Source organism: Polypterus senegalus, chromosome 7 (assembly GCF_016835505.1).
Source record: "Polypterus senegalus isolate Bchr_013 chromosome 7, ASM1683550v1, whole genome shotgun sequence".
In the NCBI taxonomy this organism is placed as follows: Eukaryota; Metazoa; Chordata; class Cladistia; order Polypteriformes; family Polypteridae; genus Polypterus; species Polypterus senegalus.
Genome location: NC_053160.1, coordinates 53,016,168 through 53,036,485, shown reverse-complemented (window position 1 = coordinate 53,036,485; position 20,318 = coordinate 53,016,168). Strand labels below are relative to the sequence as shown.

At 37.5% G+C, this 20,318-nt stretch overlaps 1 protein-coding gene across 2 annotated transcripts in view; it reads left to right on the top strand.

Annotated features, from left to right (window-relative positions):
* slc30a5 (solute carrier family 30 member 5) overlaps positions 1–17,101 on the top strand; it is a 41,439-nt gene extending 24,338 nt beyond the window's left edge. For both annotated transcript variants that reach the window (XM_039758641.1, XM_039758640.1), the window contains 8 exons: positions 3,968–4,253; positions 7,009–7,217; positions 8,605–8,762; positions 8,882–9,011; positions 10,541–10,787; positions 13,798–14,024; positions 14,112–14,240; positions 16,157–17,101. In XM_039758641.1, coding sequence (XP_039614575.1) covers positions 3,968–4,253; positions 7,009–7,217; positions 8,605–8,762; positions 8,882–9,011; positions 10,541–10,787; positions 13,798–14,024; positions 14,112–14,240; positions 16,157–16,327 — 1,557 coding nt within the window. In that variant the 3' untranslated portion in view covers positions 16,328–17,101. The remainder of the gene's footprint in view (positions 1–3,967; positions 4,254–7,008; positions 7,218–8,604; positions 8,763–8,881; positions 9,012–10,540; positions 10,788–13,797; positions 14,025–14,111; positions 14,241–16,156) is intronic.
* The last annotated feature ends 3,217 nt before the right edge of the window (positions 17,102–20,318 follow it).

Here is a 20,318-nt window from a genome sequence, read left to right as displayed (position 1 = left end):
TGTTCATTGAGGGGTCCTTATTTTGCCTGTGGGTCATGTCTTATAGCCATACATTAGATTGTTCTAGTAAATGTTATTGTTGTACTGGTATCATTTAATTACTGTAGTTGACTTTATTCTGCCTGTTAATCTTTTGTTTTATTTGATGGTTTTTTATGTGTATTAAAGTTATCTTCCATTGTACTAATAGACTAAATCACAAATACAACAGACCCAAGCTTGTCATTTAGGGCTGATATATTTAAAGAAGCACTTGTAAAGTATTAGCAAATAGAAAATCAACATTCTGTTTTAATGTTCTTAAACATTGCAGCCTACTTGCCCCTTCAAGTTTACTTTGGACCATCTGTGATTATTATTTCTTGTATCCAACCCGCGGCGTATGATTATCAACGTGAACAGTCAACTTGGCTCACATCTGCATGTGGACTGTAGCACAGACCAAAGCGAGTGAGGATGCTTTTGGTGACGTGTTGGGGCCGGGCACATGAGCAAGCAGTGTGCATGCCTCGAGAGTGAGGGTGGATGTTGGAGGAGGGTGATTTTTTTAAGCACAAATATAGTTAATTATACCATAGAATGCACAGCGTAATAGTAAATTACATGTAAAAACATTGAATAACACTGAGAAAACCTTGAACAACAGAGAAAACTAACACTGCAAGAGTTTGCGCTATAGTGCTACGAACCGCTAGCTAAAACACTTTTTTTTTATGAGTTTTAAGCACAGGGAAAAAAATGAACATTTGAAAAATTCGTAATTTAATAAACTACCAAGAAAAGTAACATTGCAGCAATGCACGAGCACGCCTGTATGTGTCTCTCTCGAGCGCCTGCGTGCGTGTATCACTCTCGAGCGCCTGCGTGCGTGTATCACTCTCGAGCGCCTGCGTGCGTGTGTCTCTCTCTCGCACGCCTGCGTGTGTGTCTCTCTCTCTCGCGCGCCTGCGTGTGCGTGTCTCTCTCGCGTGCCTGCGTGTGCGTGTCTCTCTCTCGCGTGCCTGCGTGTCTCTCTCGTGCGCCTGTGTGTGTGTGTCTCTCTCTCTCTCGTGCTCCTGTGTGTGTGTGTGTGTGTCTCTCTCTCTTGCGCGCCTGTGTGTTTCTTTCTCATGTGGACTGTAGCACAGATGAAAGTGACTGAGGCTGTGTTTGGTGAGTTGGTGCGTGTGGGCACATGAGCAGGCAGTGCAAATGCATCGAGTGCGACGGTGGACGCAGGAGGAGGGTTACAGTTGGCAGGTGGGGCTCTGTTGTGCGTATCCCATGACACGGGAGGAGGGTTAGAGTTGGCAGGCGGGGCTCTGTCGAGCATATCCCATGGTCTTAGAGTTGGCGGACGGGGCTCTGTGAGTTGGTGGACGTGGCTCTCTGTCTTGCTTGCGCTCGCTGTCTTGCGTGCCCTTAGTGAATTATATATATATAGATCCTTTTACAGTTGTGGCCATCAGAGGTCTCCCCAAAGCTAACACAAACTGACACCAGGCCCAAGTCCAGCAACATACAAGTTTTATTTTCTGCTGTGAAAACCCCTTACATTTTTTCCCCAGCACAAAAAGCACCAATAAACAACATAGTACAGCAGTTCTTTTTCTTCTTTCTCTCTACGTCTTCCGCCTCCACTTCACTCCTCCTCCAGCAAGTTTCATCCCTTTTCCTCCGGACACTGGCTCTTTGAATGAACTAAGGTGGTCCCTTTTATGCTACACCTGGGAGGACTGCAGGTGGCCCATCAACATTATCTGGAAGTACTCCCAGGTGCAGGCCCCCACGGAAACCATCTGGGATCTGTCATACTCCAACTCCCATGGAGCTCTGTGGGAATCCGAGGTGCCACTGCAACCTAGGGGGATGCTTCCATTTAGTTATCCAGGAGAGGTAGTGTCCTTGTTCCTGTACGGCAACTTTCCAGCTGGAAAAGTGCCCTGGCCAACTGTCACACAGTAAGAAATAGACCTGAGAGTCTGACTAAAAGAAGTAAAAGCAGTGTTCACCTTCCTCAGCAAGACAATATATGGAAGCAATTAAAAAGTGTAATAGGATTCTGGGTTGAGTAGCATGATTAGTGGATTACATGTCATAGGAGATTAATTTTAAACTAGGTAACCAATTTGAGAGGCTTTATGTTTGGAGTATTGTATGCAGTTTTTGTCTCCATGTCACAAAGAAGAACCCACAAACTGTTGCAGGACTTAGAGCTGTGAACTTTAAGGAAAGGTCTCCCTGGGGATGTGGTCGAAGTTCTGCCGGAGGTGTGAGTTGAAGCTACTTCTGACAGGGAACTCTGCCAGACGTTCCCAGCAGACCCTCACAACATGTTTGGGCCTACCAGACCTGACCAGCATCCTTCCCCACCATCGAAGCCTACTCACCACCAGGTGGTGATCAGTTGACAGCTCCGCCCTTTTTTCACCCGAGTGTCCAAGACAAGTGACCGCAAGTCCGAAGACACGACCACAAAGTCGATCATCGAACTGAGGCCTAGGGTGTTCTGGTGCCAAGTGCACACAGGAACACTCCTATGCTTGAACATGGTGTTTGTTATGGACAATCCGTGATGAGCACAGAAGTCCAATAACAAAACGCTGCTTGGGTTCAGATCGGGGAGGCCATTCCTCCCAATAACGCCCTTCCAGGTCTCACTGTCATTGCCCATGTGAGCATTGAAGTCTCCCAGCAGTACGAGGGAGCCTCCAGAAGGTATGCCCTCTAGCACCCCCTACAGGGACTCCAAACAGGGTGGGTAGTCCAAACTGCTGTGCGGCGCATACGCACAAACAACATTTAGGACCCGTCTCCCTCCCGAAGGCAGAGGGAGGCCACCCTCTCGTCCACCGGGTGTAAACCCCAATGAACAGGCTCCAAGTCGGGGGCAATAAGTATGCCCACACCCGCTCGGCGCCTCTTACTGGGGGCAACTCCAGAGTGGTAGAGAGTCCAGTCCAGCAAGGAGATTGGTTCCAGAGTCCAAGTTGTGCGTTGAGATGAGCCCGACATCGAGAGGAGTCGGATGAGGTGGCTCAGGCATCTAATCAGAATGCCTCCTGGACGCCTCCCTGGTGAGGTGTTCCGGGCACATCCAACTGAGAGAAGGCCCCGGGAAAGACCCAGGACACGCTGGAGGGACTATGTCTCCCGGCTGGCCTGGGAACGCCTCGGGATTCCCGCGGAAGAGCTAGAAGAAGTGGCCATGGAGAGGGAAGTCTGGGCATCTCTGCTCAAGCTGCTCCCTTCGTGACTCAACCTCGGATAAGCGGAAGAGGATGGATGGATGGATGGATGGATATATTTTTCTTTTTTTTCCTTCAAAAATATCTTAATGTCTTTGCCTCCATACTTGTTCCTCTTTCCTGTTCTTATCTATCTGTTCTTTTACCTTTTGTTAGTTTTATGTAACCCAGTATTTTTCTTTTTTATGGCTATTATTATTTTAAATTGTTTTTGCATTGGTAAAACAACCGACACAGCATCATTTATACAAAAGAACTTTATGAATAAACGTGTTTGCTAATTTATTCAGAGGCTGCACTGCCACCTGCTAATAATGGCTTATATTTCAGATAAAGTGTGGTTGTTGCTTTAATTTACAAAACTGATTTAGGTTAGTCATCTTAATTAATAGATACAGGGGAAAAAAAGTTATGCTCAGTTTTTCTGTTATAGACCAAGAATTCCAGTGATGGAAAATACATATTGCACTTGAAAACAGTTAATTATGTATTAAGCATATAGAAACATGCCCTGATGAATATTACCAAGTTGTAGTAAATACAAGTGAATACAGACCAATCTATACAACCCGCTTTTCCATCGATTTTACTCATATGCAGATTATACTTAAAAAAAAATAAATAAATAAAAAATACAAGACAAATATTTTTACATGGTGTTAAATGTATTTCTGGTAATATGTATTTCTTGTATATATCTATTTTTAAAGTTATTTTTCTGTAATTTTCTACATTTGCAGAGCAAAGTAGAGTCCTGGTCTTCCCTCATTATTCCATTTGTAATGGTAACATTTTCAATTATGATTCTTGATTTCTACGTGGAATCAGTTTGTACTGCAAAGATGGAAGCTCCTAAGTGTGCACGCTATGGCTCAATCTTCATATTCCTAAGCGGCTTGCTTCTGGCAAACTTCTGGACTCACCCTTTGACGGACCAGCTACGAGCAATCAGCAAGTCAGCCCAACAAAGCACAGAACATGTCCTTTCAGGGGGTGTGGTTGTTAGTGCTTTTTTCTTTATTGTCTGTGAGTCATTTTTTTATATTCATATGCATAATTTAGTTTTCTAAGTGCAAATGGAAAAATCATTACTTACCTTGTATATTTCAAAACAGGATGAAAAAAGTCTGATTTTCTGTACCTGTTGTTATTGTAAGGTTCTTAGTGGAAACAGACTGTGTAGATCACAACAAATTTTAGTAAGGTAACATCGACCTATGATTCTTTTCTTTAATATGTCACATTGAAATACCAACCACAGCAATATGTGTTGAATATCACATAGAAAATATGTTAAATTGCAGAGATCAGTTCTCCAGAAATGGAAGCCTTCCAACCTGTGCTGCATCTTTTTATTTCTCAAAGTTACAAAAGGAATGAAAGATCAGGCAAACCCTTTGCAGCTACCACCCAACAAATAAAGGGACAGAACGGCATAAATCACTGGCACCAGGGCTTCATACTCCTGAACTACCAGTCAAATAAACAACATCCCACCTAAATTTTCTGGGATCAGAATGGCATGCTAAAAATCTTTCTAATCCTTCCTGAATATAATTCTTTATGGAGTTACTCCTCCTTCTCTGTTTTTGCTTCAGAAAGTGACATCTTCTTGATCTATCTGTGCCTCTTGGTAAATTCTAGATACCCTGTCCAGTACATCATGGGAGGTCTTCTCTTTTTATCTGATGACTTCATTTCATTTTTGATAACCAATAATGGGCTGTAGTGTTACAGTCCTACCTTTTAGCCACAGCTCTTTGTGGTCACTTCTACTATTTTTAATAGTTACCTTTCAGAATCCATATGATATAGGAAAAGCTTTTCATCCATATCAGAAGGGTTCTTGTAGGTATTCCTAAAACACTTTCAATGGCACAGGAAACACTGTGAGTACAGACAAGAATGGGTGTTACTAAATATCAAAAGATCCTCAAGGAAAATGTCAGACAGTCAGGGAAAATGAAGCTGAATAAAAGGATGGCTTCCACAATGAGACAACAATTCAAAATGCACTTCAAAATCTAGAATGAAGCATCATAAGAAATACAAGGTGAAGGTTTTGGAATGATCCTCACAGTCCCCATTCTTGAACATCATAGAAAATCTGTTGGTAGATCTTAAACATGTTGTGCATGCAAGACAGCCCCGGAATATCTTACAGCTGGAAGCGATCTGCAGGGAAAAATGGGGAATAATTTCTAAAACTAGAACTCAGACTCATAGGTGGCTACAAAAACATTTGCAAGCTGTCATTTTTCTCCCTAAAAATGGTATTACTAAGTATAGTACAGACTTAGGATGCCCAGACATTTGCAAATGCTACATTTATTTATCTTTTGTTACTTTTTTTAGTTCATCCAATAAATCATAACTGTAAATTCATATTTTCTTAAAAATGCTAGTGTTACAGTTTGCTCTCAATGTGCATTTACTCATTTTTATTTCAAAATTCAGCAAAGTATGTACTTTGGCCAAGGGCATCCAAATTTTGCATGGAGCTATAGCATTTATTATAACTAACCAATATAACTGATCCAGTATGCAACATAAATTCAAGTCAGTCTTGCTGTACCTTGTAGTCACTCTTTTTCAAGTGTCTGTTATTTCTCAAGAGAATGTTAAAGGCTGTTAATAGGTTCTACCCTTTAAGTTCTGCAACAGCTCTATTTTAAGAGTCTAATACCAGTTATGCACATATACTCAAACAGTAAATGTGTTTTTTTTAATCAGTCACATTAAGGTAGACCTGTCATTTGTCTGTACATACTGCATTTGGGGATTTGTAAAGTACGGCTGTTGAGTATAAGAGACATCTCTTTTAAACAAGAAATCTGGCTTCAAATTTAATACTCTGCTTAGTGAGTCCCCATGTACTTTGTTTTTTGTTTTATGATATCAATGCTCTGAAATGGACTAAACTAGGCTTTACTTTGCTACAGCTTCTTTAATTTCACAGTTACTTTGTTTGTAACATAACAATCAAATTCTCAAATCCACATATTCTAATTCAGGGTTTCAGAGGCCCAGAGTCTGTCCTAGCAGCACTGGACGCAAGGCCAGAAACAACCCATGGCAGTCTATTGTTAGGCCAACAGAGACCCACACATATTCACACACATCAAATTTGGAAATGCCAGGTAGCCTAATTTAGACATCTTTGGGGATGCAGAAGGACAGCCCAAGTGCCCAGAGAAAAACCTACATAGATGCTCAAGGATGTGAAAATTCCATGCAGACAACATCCAGGGATTGAATTCAACCCCAAAATGCTTAATCCATGAAGAAGCACTACACCACAGTGCCTCTCCCCTTTGTACCACCATTTAAATGTCTACTGATATTTATTTATTAGGTGTGTTTTTTGTTTTTATTAACTGTACTTTCGTATGCCATCACAGGTTATTTCTTTAGCCATGTTGTTCAACTGTATAACTCTACACAACACCTTTTACTATTGGACAGTCTGGGGTGTGGATTTTAAGGGGCCTAATCTGTAACTGCGATTCTTCTCCATCAAGACTTAATAAATTTAGAGCCAAGAATTGAAAGTCCTCATGGTGCATATAAAACTATTTATGACTAATCACTTATTTTATTAATATATTAAATGGTATATTTGGACAGTGCAGGTCATTTTTGTTAATGATGGAATGTTTTGCTATTGGAAAAAAAAAGCAAACTGTCTAACAATGATACCGTTTTGCAAATAGAGAATGTACAGATGTGAAATTTCATTATATTCAGTTTTACTGAGGTTTTTATGTAATTATTTTATTAGCTGCCAACATTTTGTCATCACCCTCAAAGAAAGGACAGAAAGGCACTCTAGTTGGATATTCTCCAGAAGGTACACCACTGTATAATTTTATGGGGGATGCCTTGCAGCACACATCTCATTCCTTGCCAAGGTTTATCAAGGAGTCACTAAAACAGATTCTGGAAGAATACGATTCAAGACAAATCTTTTATTTCCTCTGTTTGAACCTGGTAAGTAATGCTTGAATAAACCAATAGTTAAAGAGAAGGTGTTTAGCTCAATTGCAAATAGAAATAAATACAATTGATCTATGTATTAAATACTTGCAACACATTATCTTTCTGACTTGATGTGAAAGCTGAACAAGTGCTATTACATTGGGGAAAACTCTCATATGATGGATTTGTTAACATGGGTATTTTATTTATGTGTTAAACTCATCACTGACAATATACTAAATAGTTGATAAAGTACTTTACTGTTTAAAATTTACCCTGAGACAGTTCATTTTAACTTTTATATTTTGTATTTTTTCCTGTTTTACTTGTCCAACAGCCACACATAATGGCAAAATTGACCTAAAAATCACATATCTAGAAGTTAAAGGAATTATGTAAGTGTCATTCTGTAAGCATAAAGTGAACAAATGTGCACTTAGTACTTATGCTGAAACAACTTCCTGGCTGCATTACCTGCACATTATAATGATTCAGTATTTCTCTGAAAGTATAAATTGCCAGCAAAATTCCAGACCTGCTCTCCATCATCATCAGACAAATTTACCTTCAGATTTCAACAGAGATTTTAACTCTCTGTTGGGTACTTCCTTTCAAAAATGTTATGTTTCTGAAATTTGAAGTACAGTTAGTCACATACCAACCAAATCTAACAGCTAACAATAACACATCAATAAATGTTTTATTTATGAGGGATATTCACAAAGTTTCCACACTTTTTTAACTGTATTTATTAAGTATTTATTAACAAATGACATCACTTTTTTACATAGTCACCTTCATTTGCGATTCAATTTTCCCAGCATCATACCAACATTTTAATGCCCAATTACTACTGCTCCCGCCTTCACTGTTTTCAATGAAAATCTAAAGTGCAGAAAACTTTTTGAACATCCCTTGTATTTTGACTGAAATCTGAAGACTATGAAAGCTGTTGAGCTACAGCAGGCCTTTTTGGGGGCTCCAATTTTAACTACTTGAGATTATGAAGTGCTGTTAAAAAACATGCATTTAATGATTTCTGCTAATGCACGTAATTCCATTCTAGTACTGCTCTTATTTTTTATTATGACTCGTTGATGAAAAAGTATTTCATAAAAGTGTGATAACTCCTTGATAACGTAAATAAAAAGTGTTAAATGTTCCCACTTTTAAATTAGTTAACTAAATTCTCAAACACATCTGAACATTATGCAGTGTGTTCACTTTTTAACTTGTAAATCTTAATATGTAAGTAGATTGTCATGGACTGTAGCATTCTGTATATATTTAAGTTTGCTTAGTAATTATAATCTATTCTTTAAAATACAGTATTCATATAGTATTTATAATGATGTATTATTAAAATAACACATCCGTATAATTCTTTTTTTACTTTTAGGCTTTTACCTTTGTAGAGCTCTTTTATGGTGTGTGGACAAACAGTCTAGGCTTAATATCAGATGGATTTCATATGTTGTTTGATTGCTCTGCCTTAGTCCTGGGACTTTTTGCTGCCTTGATGACCAGATGGAAAGCAACACGTATTTACTCATATGGGTATGTTTTACAGGATAGATAATTATAATTATTGATCTAAGAGCATTAGTATGTCACATTAGCTTTATAATCATAATTGCTGTTTAACACTAAATTTTGTATATTATTTTCCCCTCCAGATATGGCAGAGTTGAAATTCTTTCTGGATTCATTAATGGCCTGTTCTTGATGGTGATCTCTTTTTTTGTGTTTGTTGAATCTGTGGCACGACTTGTAGACCCTCCTAACATCAATACTGATATGCTGACTGTAAGTGAGTGCTGTTTAGTTCAAGGACATTGTTTACATTTACTGTACAGTAGTTTCCTTGGACTATCTGTTTTGATAGTTGGAGAAATTTGCTATAAGCATCATTATGTTTTTTTCTAATGTGGCTGTGTTGACATTTTTGTCTGCATTTTTGTTATTACAGTTATGAAAAAGTGAAGTACACTCCATGAAATGTTTTTTTTCTTTTAGCACGTGGACATATCAATAATTGATATTCATTTAAACAAGATTCTTAGGTTAAAGGTGATGTCATTGAAAAAAACAATGCAACTTTGATTTTGACGTAATTTATTCAATGAAAAATGAACAGAGACGCCATTTCCATATGTAGAAAAAGTAAATTCACCCTTGGCTCAGATAGCTTGGTATCACCCTCTTTCAGAAACAACCTCAAGAAGATGTTTCTGGCATCTTTCTAGCAGTCTCAGACATTAACTGGGAGAATATTTTCCTGCTCCTCCATGCAGAATTCTTTCACATGTGCAATGTTTGAAGGGTGTCATTCATGGCCAGCCTGTTTTAAAACCCCACCACAGCATCTCAATTTTTTTTTCTTTCCAGCCATTCCTTGGTGAATTTACTGGTATGCTTAGTGCCACTGCCATGTTGCAAGGTTCACATTTGGTTGAGCTTCAGCCTTCTGACAGATTGTCTCACATTATTCTTAAGCACCCTCTGGTACAATGAAGAATTCATAGTGTGAGCTGCCCATCAATTATAACATTTCCTCCTCTATTCTTTACAGTTGGTTTAAGGTTCTTCTGGTCAGATGCTCTGTTCTGGTACTTCTGGTACTGTGGTGAAATAACACTTTGTCTCTTCTGTGCAGAGCACATTGTTCCAGAAGTTCTGGTCTTTTCCCAAGTGTTCATGGGAAAACTTTAATCTTATCCTAATGTTCTTTATGGAGATCTTGTTAACTCCTTTCTCAGACTCATAGACATCTATAGCAATCCTTCTGAAGGCCTCTAAGAGCTCTTTCGATCTATGCATGGTGGTAACGCACGCTTCAACAGCAAACCAAACTAAATATCTGAGGTGTCAATAAGATGGTTCTTCCAAGATCCTGTCTAATGACGTTCTAATCTTTTGCATGTAATTCTGATTTTAGGTATTTGAGGTAATGATAAATACAGGGATGTACTTTTTCATCACATGTGAAATTTGTATTTTATGTTTATTTATATTATACAATGGACTACAAAATATAAATACGATATGGTGTTTGTTATGCTATATCACTTTTATTCCTAGATATTTTTAAATGAAGGTCAAATCTTGGTATGTTCACAAATGTTAAAAAATAGTAATATTTCATGCTGTGTAATTAGTTTTTTCACATGACCGTATATAAGCTGAAAAAATATCAATAATGTGTATTTTAATTTTTTGAGACATTTGTGAACCAAATATTTTTTTTACAAGGTCACAATCATAAGTTAAAGTTTACTTTCACATCTTTGTTGTTTTAACATTATTTTAAGAATTTTTCACTGTTTTATTAACAGCCTGTATCTGTTGGAGGTCTAATTGTTAATTTGATTGGCATCTGTGCCTTTAGTCATGCACACTCTCATGGAAGTTCTAAGGGAAGCTGTCAGTCGCATGATCATGGTCATTCACACCATGGACATGGACATGGACATGGACACGGACATGGAGATCATGGACATGGAAGTCATGGACACAGTCATAGTCATAACCATGGGCATTCTCATGGATCATCAGGAGGAGGAATGAATGCTAATATGAGAGGTAATAAAGAAAGCAGTAACACAGAAAAGCACCTTAGTTTAGTGTTGAACTCATCTGCTCCAACAGAAACATAACTAGAACTAATTTCCGAGTTAAGTAGATGCTTATACTTAAAAGTATTGTGTTGGACACTAGGAGAAGTTAAAAATTTAAAGTTCAGTTCAGCCATAAAGTATGTAAATTAATAGTGTTTTCATGGTATATGAGTATGAATTATGCTTTGATTTAATGGCATTAAAATGGATATTAGAAATAAAGTGTATATTATAGTTAGTTATATAACTATTAGGGAGTAGACCCTACAATTTTTAATTGATGACTCTAACATATTTGTTTGACACATTGTTAATCTCACAGTATGTAAGAAGTAATGTTGCTGTCTAAAATAACTTCTAAAAATTTAAATCATGTTTACACTTTACATGTGTATATATTCATATCCTCCGGGGAGTCTTAATTCCATGTCTCCCACCTCAACCCCAAATCTATGACCAAGAGTGCCGAAATCTGAAAGTAGGGAGCCTTCTGCAACATCTCGCTCTGCTATATAACAAACATCTGGACACTCAGCTAAAACGTTACATAAGGTTTAATGGTAATTTCATTCTCTCACCATTTGTTAATTTTATGCTCACTTTTTATTGTTAATTGCATGTAGTCATTTTCTAATTAGTTTCATTGTATTGGTTTTGTTTTGTTTTTTGTGCTTTGTCCACCAGAAACACTGTAAGGGGGCTAACTGTAAAGTATGATCCCTGTCAAAAATAACTCAATCTTTCTGCCTTTGATGGCACATGCATAGCAACAAAGTCCAGTGACTTATTTTTGACAGATTGTTCATGCTTGAGAATTGTACTCGTAATTTTCAGAAGCGCAAGTGTTTTTTTATTTGAAGCAAACATAATTTTCGGGTGCGCAAGCATAATTGACATATGTGAAATGTAAAATTGACTTATTACAAGTTATTTTTGACAGTGATCTCACTCCATAGTATGTTTTTACTTAACAGCCAATGTAATACCTGCAATACTGATATATATCATTATGAATAGCATAATTTTGTAAAATTGTTGGTTTTTAATAAAGGTAAGAAATAATCTGTATGCAGTAAAACTACTGTGGTTATGCTGAGGTAAACTGGAATGACATACTGTACAAGATTTATGGAGAGTTCAGTTATACATTAGAAGGATAGAATAATGTGGAAATATATGTTCTTTTTTATATTCTAAATCAAAATAAAACTGGAAAATGTTCTGGTTCTTAATGTGCCAAAATATATTTAAAACACCTTATGTACAGAAAGTTGATTTTAGTTCTGTATTACATATCTGCAAATAACTAACAATCATCTAGTGAACATCTAAAATTTGGTAATGGAAAACACGTTTTCTTTGTTACTTTTATTCAACAAAAAACAAAATATGTGTTTAAAAAAAATCCTCACTGCTTCAGTATCAATTGGGAAGGCAATTAGAGTCAGTTGCTGCTAATCAAAGTGAATTTAGCCATTATTTCTAAGAATTGCTGCTATTTTGATATAAAAGCAGAAATGTTTGCAATTTAGTCTACAGCTGTCATGTCTGTGTTGCCACCACGGCAAAGAAAAAAGACATCCACGATGATATCAGAGCCGCAATTGTTGATGCTCCTCAGCCTAGGAAGGATTATAGGACAATTTTAAAATTTTAAAAACAGAAATCCTTAATTATAAAGAGAGAAGGATTTTTTACATATAGCGCTCTGTCTGGATTGTTCCATATTTTCTTCCAGAAAATGCATTCACATAATTTTCAGCAAAATCATAAAGAACCCAAAAGCCACTTCAGAAAAAGAGTTCAACAAATATGGCATTCACGCAAGGTTAGCTACAAGGGAAAAAAAATCCCTCCTCGCAAAAAAAAAGAATGGCAGCCTGGTTTCCATTTTCAAAGTTACAAATACCAAGACTTCTGGAACAATTACCACTGGACAGGTGAAAATAAAGTAAAATGGTGTTAAATGACCATTATGTTTTTTGAAAATCTAACACAATACTACACCAAAAATCACATCCCAATATTTCCATTTAATTGAAATTCCAGTTCTTTGTTCCAGATTTCCCTGTGTAAAGATGAGCTTCCTGAATTCTGTTCAGAATGCACATTCCCTAAACTTAGTTTCCTCCACTTATATGAGTCACTGTTGAAGTGAAACAATTACATTCACTGAACTTTGACACCTCTGAGAATTTCCTGTGAAGGCCTGGATTAGGTCTTCCAAGTAGTCTTCTTTGTTCAATTCTAGACTGAAGAAATGTGATTCTTTTAACCTATTTGATTATTAGCAAAAAATACCAAGACCATTGGCAACATAAATGAAACATATATATGCAGTTGTGCTGTTGAAAATATAATACATAAACTGTAGTATTTTTATGTAGTGGACTTTAAGTTACAGAACCTTACAAGATAGCAAGTTTCAATTAGTATTTTAACCTTAGATGAACTTTAAATCCTGCAGTCTGTTCTTTTTTAGTAATATGTGGTAGTGACTGTGTCAGATAAAAAAAAATGAACAAAAAATAAACAAATTAGCTGTTAGAGGAGAATATTATGTAGGACCATTATTGAAAGGGAAACGGAATACAGCTAGGGAAAAAGGAGAAAACCGGGAAATTCAGTTTCCGTGCTGCACAGTAATGTCCTACCCTCTTATAATTGTGTATTGAGATTAAATAATTCATTTTTTAAATATTTATATTGATATTATTTAGAGCATCTGTTAATGTGCTTAGTTATGAAATGACAGGTTCCTGATTTATAGTCCAGAACCTTAGATAATGGGCCACACTGCCCAAACAGTTTTTTGAATAGTAGAATTAAATCTTTACATTATTAGTATTTTCTGATATCCCCTGCCTTTTATTTTAACTTCTAAATCACATGCAGATAATTTTACAAAATAAAGTTTGAAATTTAAAATAAAAAATGTTTACATATTTATTAATGTATTAATTTATCTATTTTAGGAGTATTTCTGCATGTTCTGGCTGACACACTTGGCAGTGTTGGGGTGATCATATCTACAATTCTCATTCAGCAGTTTGGATGGCTGATTGCAGACCCTATCTGCTCACTTTTCATTGCTGTTCTGATATTTATGAGTGTTATTCCTCTTCTAAAGGATGCATGCCAAGTACTGTTGTTAAGAATTCCACCAGAGCATGAAAAGGACCTAAATAATGCGCTTGAAAAGGTGACAATGATTGCCTCAGTTGTTTGTAATTTTGTGGATGTGTTTTTAATTCATCTGAATGCAAATTTATTGTCTACATTAATATAGATTCAGAAAATTGAAGGAATAATATCATACCGAGATCCACATTTCTGGAGACATTCTGCAAATGTGGTAGCAGGCACCATTCACCTGCAGCTAATGTCAGATGTTGTGGAGCAACGAATCATACAGCAGGTAATATACTGAAATTTGAACTTTATCCAAAATAATAAAGTATACTTCAGTGTATTACACAATTAAGGCCTCACACTGGATTAGAAGCAATGCTTTCAAGTTTTGAATTGGTGCTGTCATAAAAATGAAACATTTCTGTTTCTATTATATTTAATTGCACACATTCCCAAAAGGTATTTTCCATTAATTCAAAATACTTTTGTTGTTGGGGTTTCAGATATTTAAAGGCTGCTCCTTTATATTATTTCTTGATAGGGTCTGAACTTTACAAGTGTATATCATTACTGGTGACAAATAAATATGGCATAATATTAAATCTACATAATTGATTTCAGAGTCTCAGCTGTACTGATAAGGCAGGAATCAGGCCTGGATAGGGTTCCAGTCCATCGCAAGTTAAGAGTTCTGACCAATTTTAGAAATACAGATACTTTCACTTTGCTCAAACATTAAAATAAAAAAACATGTTTATTCCAGCAAGACTTGAAATAAAACTAATCACACATATGAAAGGATTAGTAACCTATGAATAAAAAACATGTATGGGCACACAATTTGACATGAATGTTCTACACTAAAGACTGGTTTTTAATGTGAGGTTGGTTCTTGCCTTGCATCTAATGCTGTTGAGGTAGGCTGTGGTTTTCTCAGCCCTCATATATAATGTATGTGTTCAGAAAAATGGATGGATGAGTATGCAAGGGTAATTTGAAAAGTAAAGGTAAGTTGAAAATTACACGGTAGTCACAATGGATAGAAACACACAATACAACCGCTCACATTGGCCCATGGATAGTTTGAATACACAGTGCAGTGCTCTGCCATTAATTTAGTTGAGGCCAAGGTAAAATGAACATGGGCACTTTGTAGCGGGATTGCAGCACTGTTAATCAGTGCACCATCTTGAAGATTTCCTTGAAACTTGCTGAAAGTCACCGAAAAATTTTGGCTCATTACGGAAGTGAAAACAGCAGGACTAAACAAAATGTTTATGAATAGGTGAAAAGGTTTAAAGTGGGGAGAACAAGATTAACTGACAAAGCTCAGTCTGGTCAACCATCAGCATCTTGTGCACAAGCCCACATCAACATTGGTGAATGCCTTCATCAGAGAAGACCGATTGATTATGTTGTAAACTATTGCTGCACATTTGGATATCAGCTATGGATCTGCAAATGGCATAGTATATGATGGCTTAGTATATGGTAAAGTTTGCACAAGAAGGGTACCCAAACAGCTTACTGATCTGAACAAGCAACAGCGCAGGTAGGTTGCAACCCAATTTATGAAACATGAAGAGTGTTTTTGGAGTAATTTGTCATCGTAGATGAGACATAGGCCCATCACCATAAAGCAAGAGACAAAGCATGCAGTGGAAACACTTCTCCAGTAAAGAAGAAATACAAATGTCAGCCTTCTGCCAAGTCATGATGACCTTCTTTTGGGACATTATTCTGGCACATTTTCAGTATCACAGACAATCAGTGACCAGTGCAATGTACTGTGCTATTCTTCGCGAGAAGCTTAAGCCTGTAATTTCCAGCAAAAGAAGAGGAATCCTGTCATAAACAGGCCTGCTGCTCCACAAATACTTCTACAGAAAAGCTTCATTTTATTTTTCTGGAACAAACTCTGTGATTTATGTGTTGCAGTCACCAGAGACTAAAATCTCTAAACAATTGTTTACTTCTGCTGCTACGGCACAAGGTGAATGATGTGGTGAGGCTGGAATAAGCAGCTTTATGCTTTGCAGTCTTACACCTTAACAGACCTACCCGCACCTAAGGAGAGCACTACAAACATAGTGAAAAGTATTGTACAATATGAATGTATTATACAAGTATTATCATTGTCTTAAATGGAAAGTCTGCAATTATTTATGAATCCCTTTTAATAACCTCTCCTTTTAAATCCAGGTAACGGCAATCCTTAAAGATGCAGGTGTGAACAACCTATCTGTGCAGGTGGAGAAGGAAGCATATTTTCAACACATGTCTGGCCTTAGTACCGGTTTCCAGGATATTCTTGCAATGACAAAACAAATGAAGTCTGTGGATTATTTGGAGGATGGAACTTGCATTATGTAAATGAAAATGGACACCAGAAAATTCCTCAGAGTGGAACGAGTTAAGCTGCCACATTCCCTGTGTCTTACAAATTTTGCACACTCATGTATAGTAAATCTGTATTTTGGCATTTATAAATGTTTTTTTTCCATTAAGTCTGAATTGTTTTACATTGTGTAAAAATGAGCCACATGAAAATTTCTATCAATAAGTAATACACTGTGTGTGTGTGTATGTGCGCGCTCTTGTGTGTATATACTGTGTATATTATATACACACACACTCACTCTTTTTTTAAGAATTAAATAACTGAATATGGACAGCTTTTTAACTGCAGATTCAATTGTGTTTTATAATTATCATTGTTCTTCATTAATTGACTTGTATACAAAAATAATTTGGACATAATGACTCAGTTTCCTTGTCTCTAGGAGCAATCAGGGAGCGAGGGTGACACGAGCCTAACCCACTAATAGCATGGCATCCAACCTGACAAAAAAAAAAAAACAAATATTGAGACACTGGAAATGCTGGACTTGAAAACTGGAGAACAGGAAAACATAATAAACATAGTTTGAATAATGTATATGAAACACATATGAAAACGGGAATAAATAAGTGAACTATCAAGTTCTTTGGACATGAACAGCACAATCATCAGTCATCCAAAATAAAAAATACAGCACTACAAACAACTAATGGTACTTATGATACATGATAAACCTTGCAGAGCATGAAAAAACTGATATAAAAGATGTCACAATATAAAAGTATTATGTCTGATTCTAGTCAATATTTTGATCCTGTCTGAGTGCTTGCTTTAAAGAACATGTAAAGGATGATCATAGTAATCTGTTCAAAATAAGACGAAAATATGAAGGCATATTTCCATTTCTGAGATGAATTCTTGTTTGGATTGTGCAGCATTTTTGCAGGTAAATGTTTTGACTGCTGCTGAAATGTTTAAGTTAGTGTAAAGTATGACTCAAGACTAGGTGACAGAGGATGAATAGTTAAGTTGCCTAGCCATGTAGCAGTTCTGTCTTCTTTACTGTATTTTCCATACCATTTAGAAATTAGAAGATAAGCATGCATAGATGATAGCTTGATCTAGTCAAAGTGCATCTAGGAGTGAATCAATATGTATTGTGTATAATCCATATCATTTTAAATAGTATTACTTCAGTTTCAACATTTAGGTATGATAAAAATAGACCCAAGTATGGAAGTTTGATTCTCTAAATTAATTACCAACTAGAACTGGTGGAGTGCCGCTATGAAATAGGTACACATCAAAGAGTAGTGGGTTCTAGTAGGTCCAAGGTAGCTTTAAAAACACCTAGGGAGGGTACTATGGTCAGTAAGATCAAAATCATACTGAGGTCAAGAAGAAGATGGAGAATATGCTGAGAAGCAACACTTTATTCAATACTTTGATCCTCAATATTAGATAGATAGTATTAAATGAACCTTCAATGTCAGTCACAAACTGGAATCATCAATACAAGAAAATTGTACAACCTTCACCCCTCTACCTAAAGGGCAGATACTCTGAGCAGATTGAAAGGAGGAAGTTCAAGTATCCAGCTACTGTATTATCAAACCTGTTCAGTTCTAATTAGAGACATGGCTACAACCCATGGCAGTGGTGTATACATTCACCTATTTGTGGACAATTCGGAATCATAAATTAATGGAACATGTACATCTTTTAGATGTTAAAGAAAACCCCTTGCAGAAACGGGAACAATGTGTGAACTCTACGAATGTTCACTTCAGTGATGATTGTTAACATATGAATGTAGATGACATTCAGGTCATTAGTGCGTCTATCTAATGCTTATGGGCACTTCTCCCCACTTTGGACCATGCTGTGCTGCGCACCTCCCAACCACTTGGCACATGGCTGAAAGCCACAGGCACTTGAAGACTGGGATACATCAGCCAGCTCCTGTTGCCACATCAGTTCAGTTTAACTTGAAAGTTAATAGCTCACCAAGCGATACACCACTGGGAAAGAAGATCTTCCATGCTTCGTTGAATATACGACTGTAATTCAGATCCAGGCTGTGCTTAGTAGTTGAAAATGTTGTGTGTATGTATATATAGTTCTTAAAGAGGCTAGTGAGTACATATATAAACCTGTGACACATATTTTTAGGAAGTCACTGGGAACTGGAGAGATTGCAAAGGACTGGAAAATGGCAAATATCATCCCATTATATAAAAAGGGTGACAGGGCAGATCCAAGCAACTATAGGCCAGTAAGCTTACCATGCATCACAGGAAAATTAATGGAAGGAATTGTTAAGAATAAGATTGAGCAACACCTGGCAAGGACAGGAGTTATTCTGAACAGTTAGCATGGAGGTCGTGTTTTACTGACATGCTGGAATTCTATGAGGATGCAACAAAAGGATACGATCAAAGTGGAGCATATGATATTATTTATCTGGACTTTCAGAAAGCATTTTAAAAGGTGACACATGAGAAGTTGGGCATCAAGTTAAAAGAAGTGGGAGCTGAGGGTGATGTTTTTAGATGTGTGCAGAATTGACTGAGACACAGGAAGCAGAGGGTGATGGTGCGAGGAACCTCATCAGAACTGGCCGATGTTAAAAGAGGTGTTCCACAGGGGTCAGTGCTAGGGCCGCTGCTATTTTTAATATATATAAATGATTTAGATAGGAATATAAGTAACAAGCTGGTTAAGTTTGCAGAAGATACCAAGATAGGTGGATTAGCAGATAATTTGGAATCCGTTATATCATTATAGAAGGACTTGGATAGCATACAGGCTTGGGCAGATTTGTGGCAGATGAAATTTAATGTCAGTAAATGTAAAGGAAGTAAAAATGTTAGGTTTGAATACAAAATGAGCAGTCGGAAAAATCGAGAGTACACCTTATGAGAAGGATTTAGAAGTCATAGTGGACTCTAAGCTATCGACTTTCTGACAGTGTTCAGAAGCCATTAAGAAGGCTAACAGAATGTCAGGTTATATAGCACGATCTGTGGAGTACACGTCCAAGGAGGTTATGCTCAACCTTTATAATGCACTGGTGAGGCCTCATCTTGAGTACAGTGTGCAATTCTGGTCTCCAGGTTACATAAAGGACATAGCAGCGCTAGAAAAAGTCCAGAGAAGAGCAACTAGGCTGATTCCAGGGCTACAGGGGTTGAATTATGAGAAAAGATTAAAAGAGCTGAGCTTATACAGTTTAAGCAAAAGAAGATTAAGAGGTGACAAGACTGAAGTGTTTTAAATTATGAAGAGAATTAGAAGAGTGAATCGAGACCTACTTTACAATGAGTTCATCAAGAACACGGGAACACAGAAATTTCTTAAAAGTAAATTGCACAAAAACATTAGGAAGTTTATGTTTATATAAAGATAGACACTTGGAATAAGCTACCAAGTAGTGTGGTAGACAGTAAGACGTTAGAGACTTTCAAAACTTGAATTGATGTTTTTTAGAAGAAATAAGTGGATAGGACCGGCGAGCTTTGTTGGGCTGAATGGCCTGTTTTCATCTATCCATCCATCCATCCATTCTCTTCCGCTTATCCGAGGTCGGGTTGCGGGGGCAGCAGCTTAAGCAGAGAGCCCCAGACTTCCCTCTCCCCAGCCACTTCTTCCAGCACTTCCGGGAAAATCCCAAGGTGTTCCCAGGCCAGCCTGGAGACATAGTCCCTCCAGCGTGTCCTGGGTCTTCCCCAGGGCCTCCTCCCGTTGGAGTGCCCGAACACCTCACCAGGAGGCATCCAGGAGGCATCCTGATCAGATGCCCGAGCCACCTCATCTGACTCCTCTCGATGCGGAGGAGCAGCGGCTCTACTCTGAGCCCCTTCCGGATGACTGAGCTTCTCACCCTATCTTTAAGGGAAAGCCCAGACACACTGCGGAGGAAACTCATTTCAGCCGCTTGTATTCGCGATCTCGTTCTTTCAGTCACTACCCATAGCTCATGACCATAGGTGAGGGTAGGAACGTAGATCGACTGGTAAATTG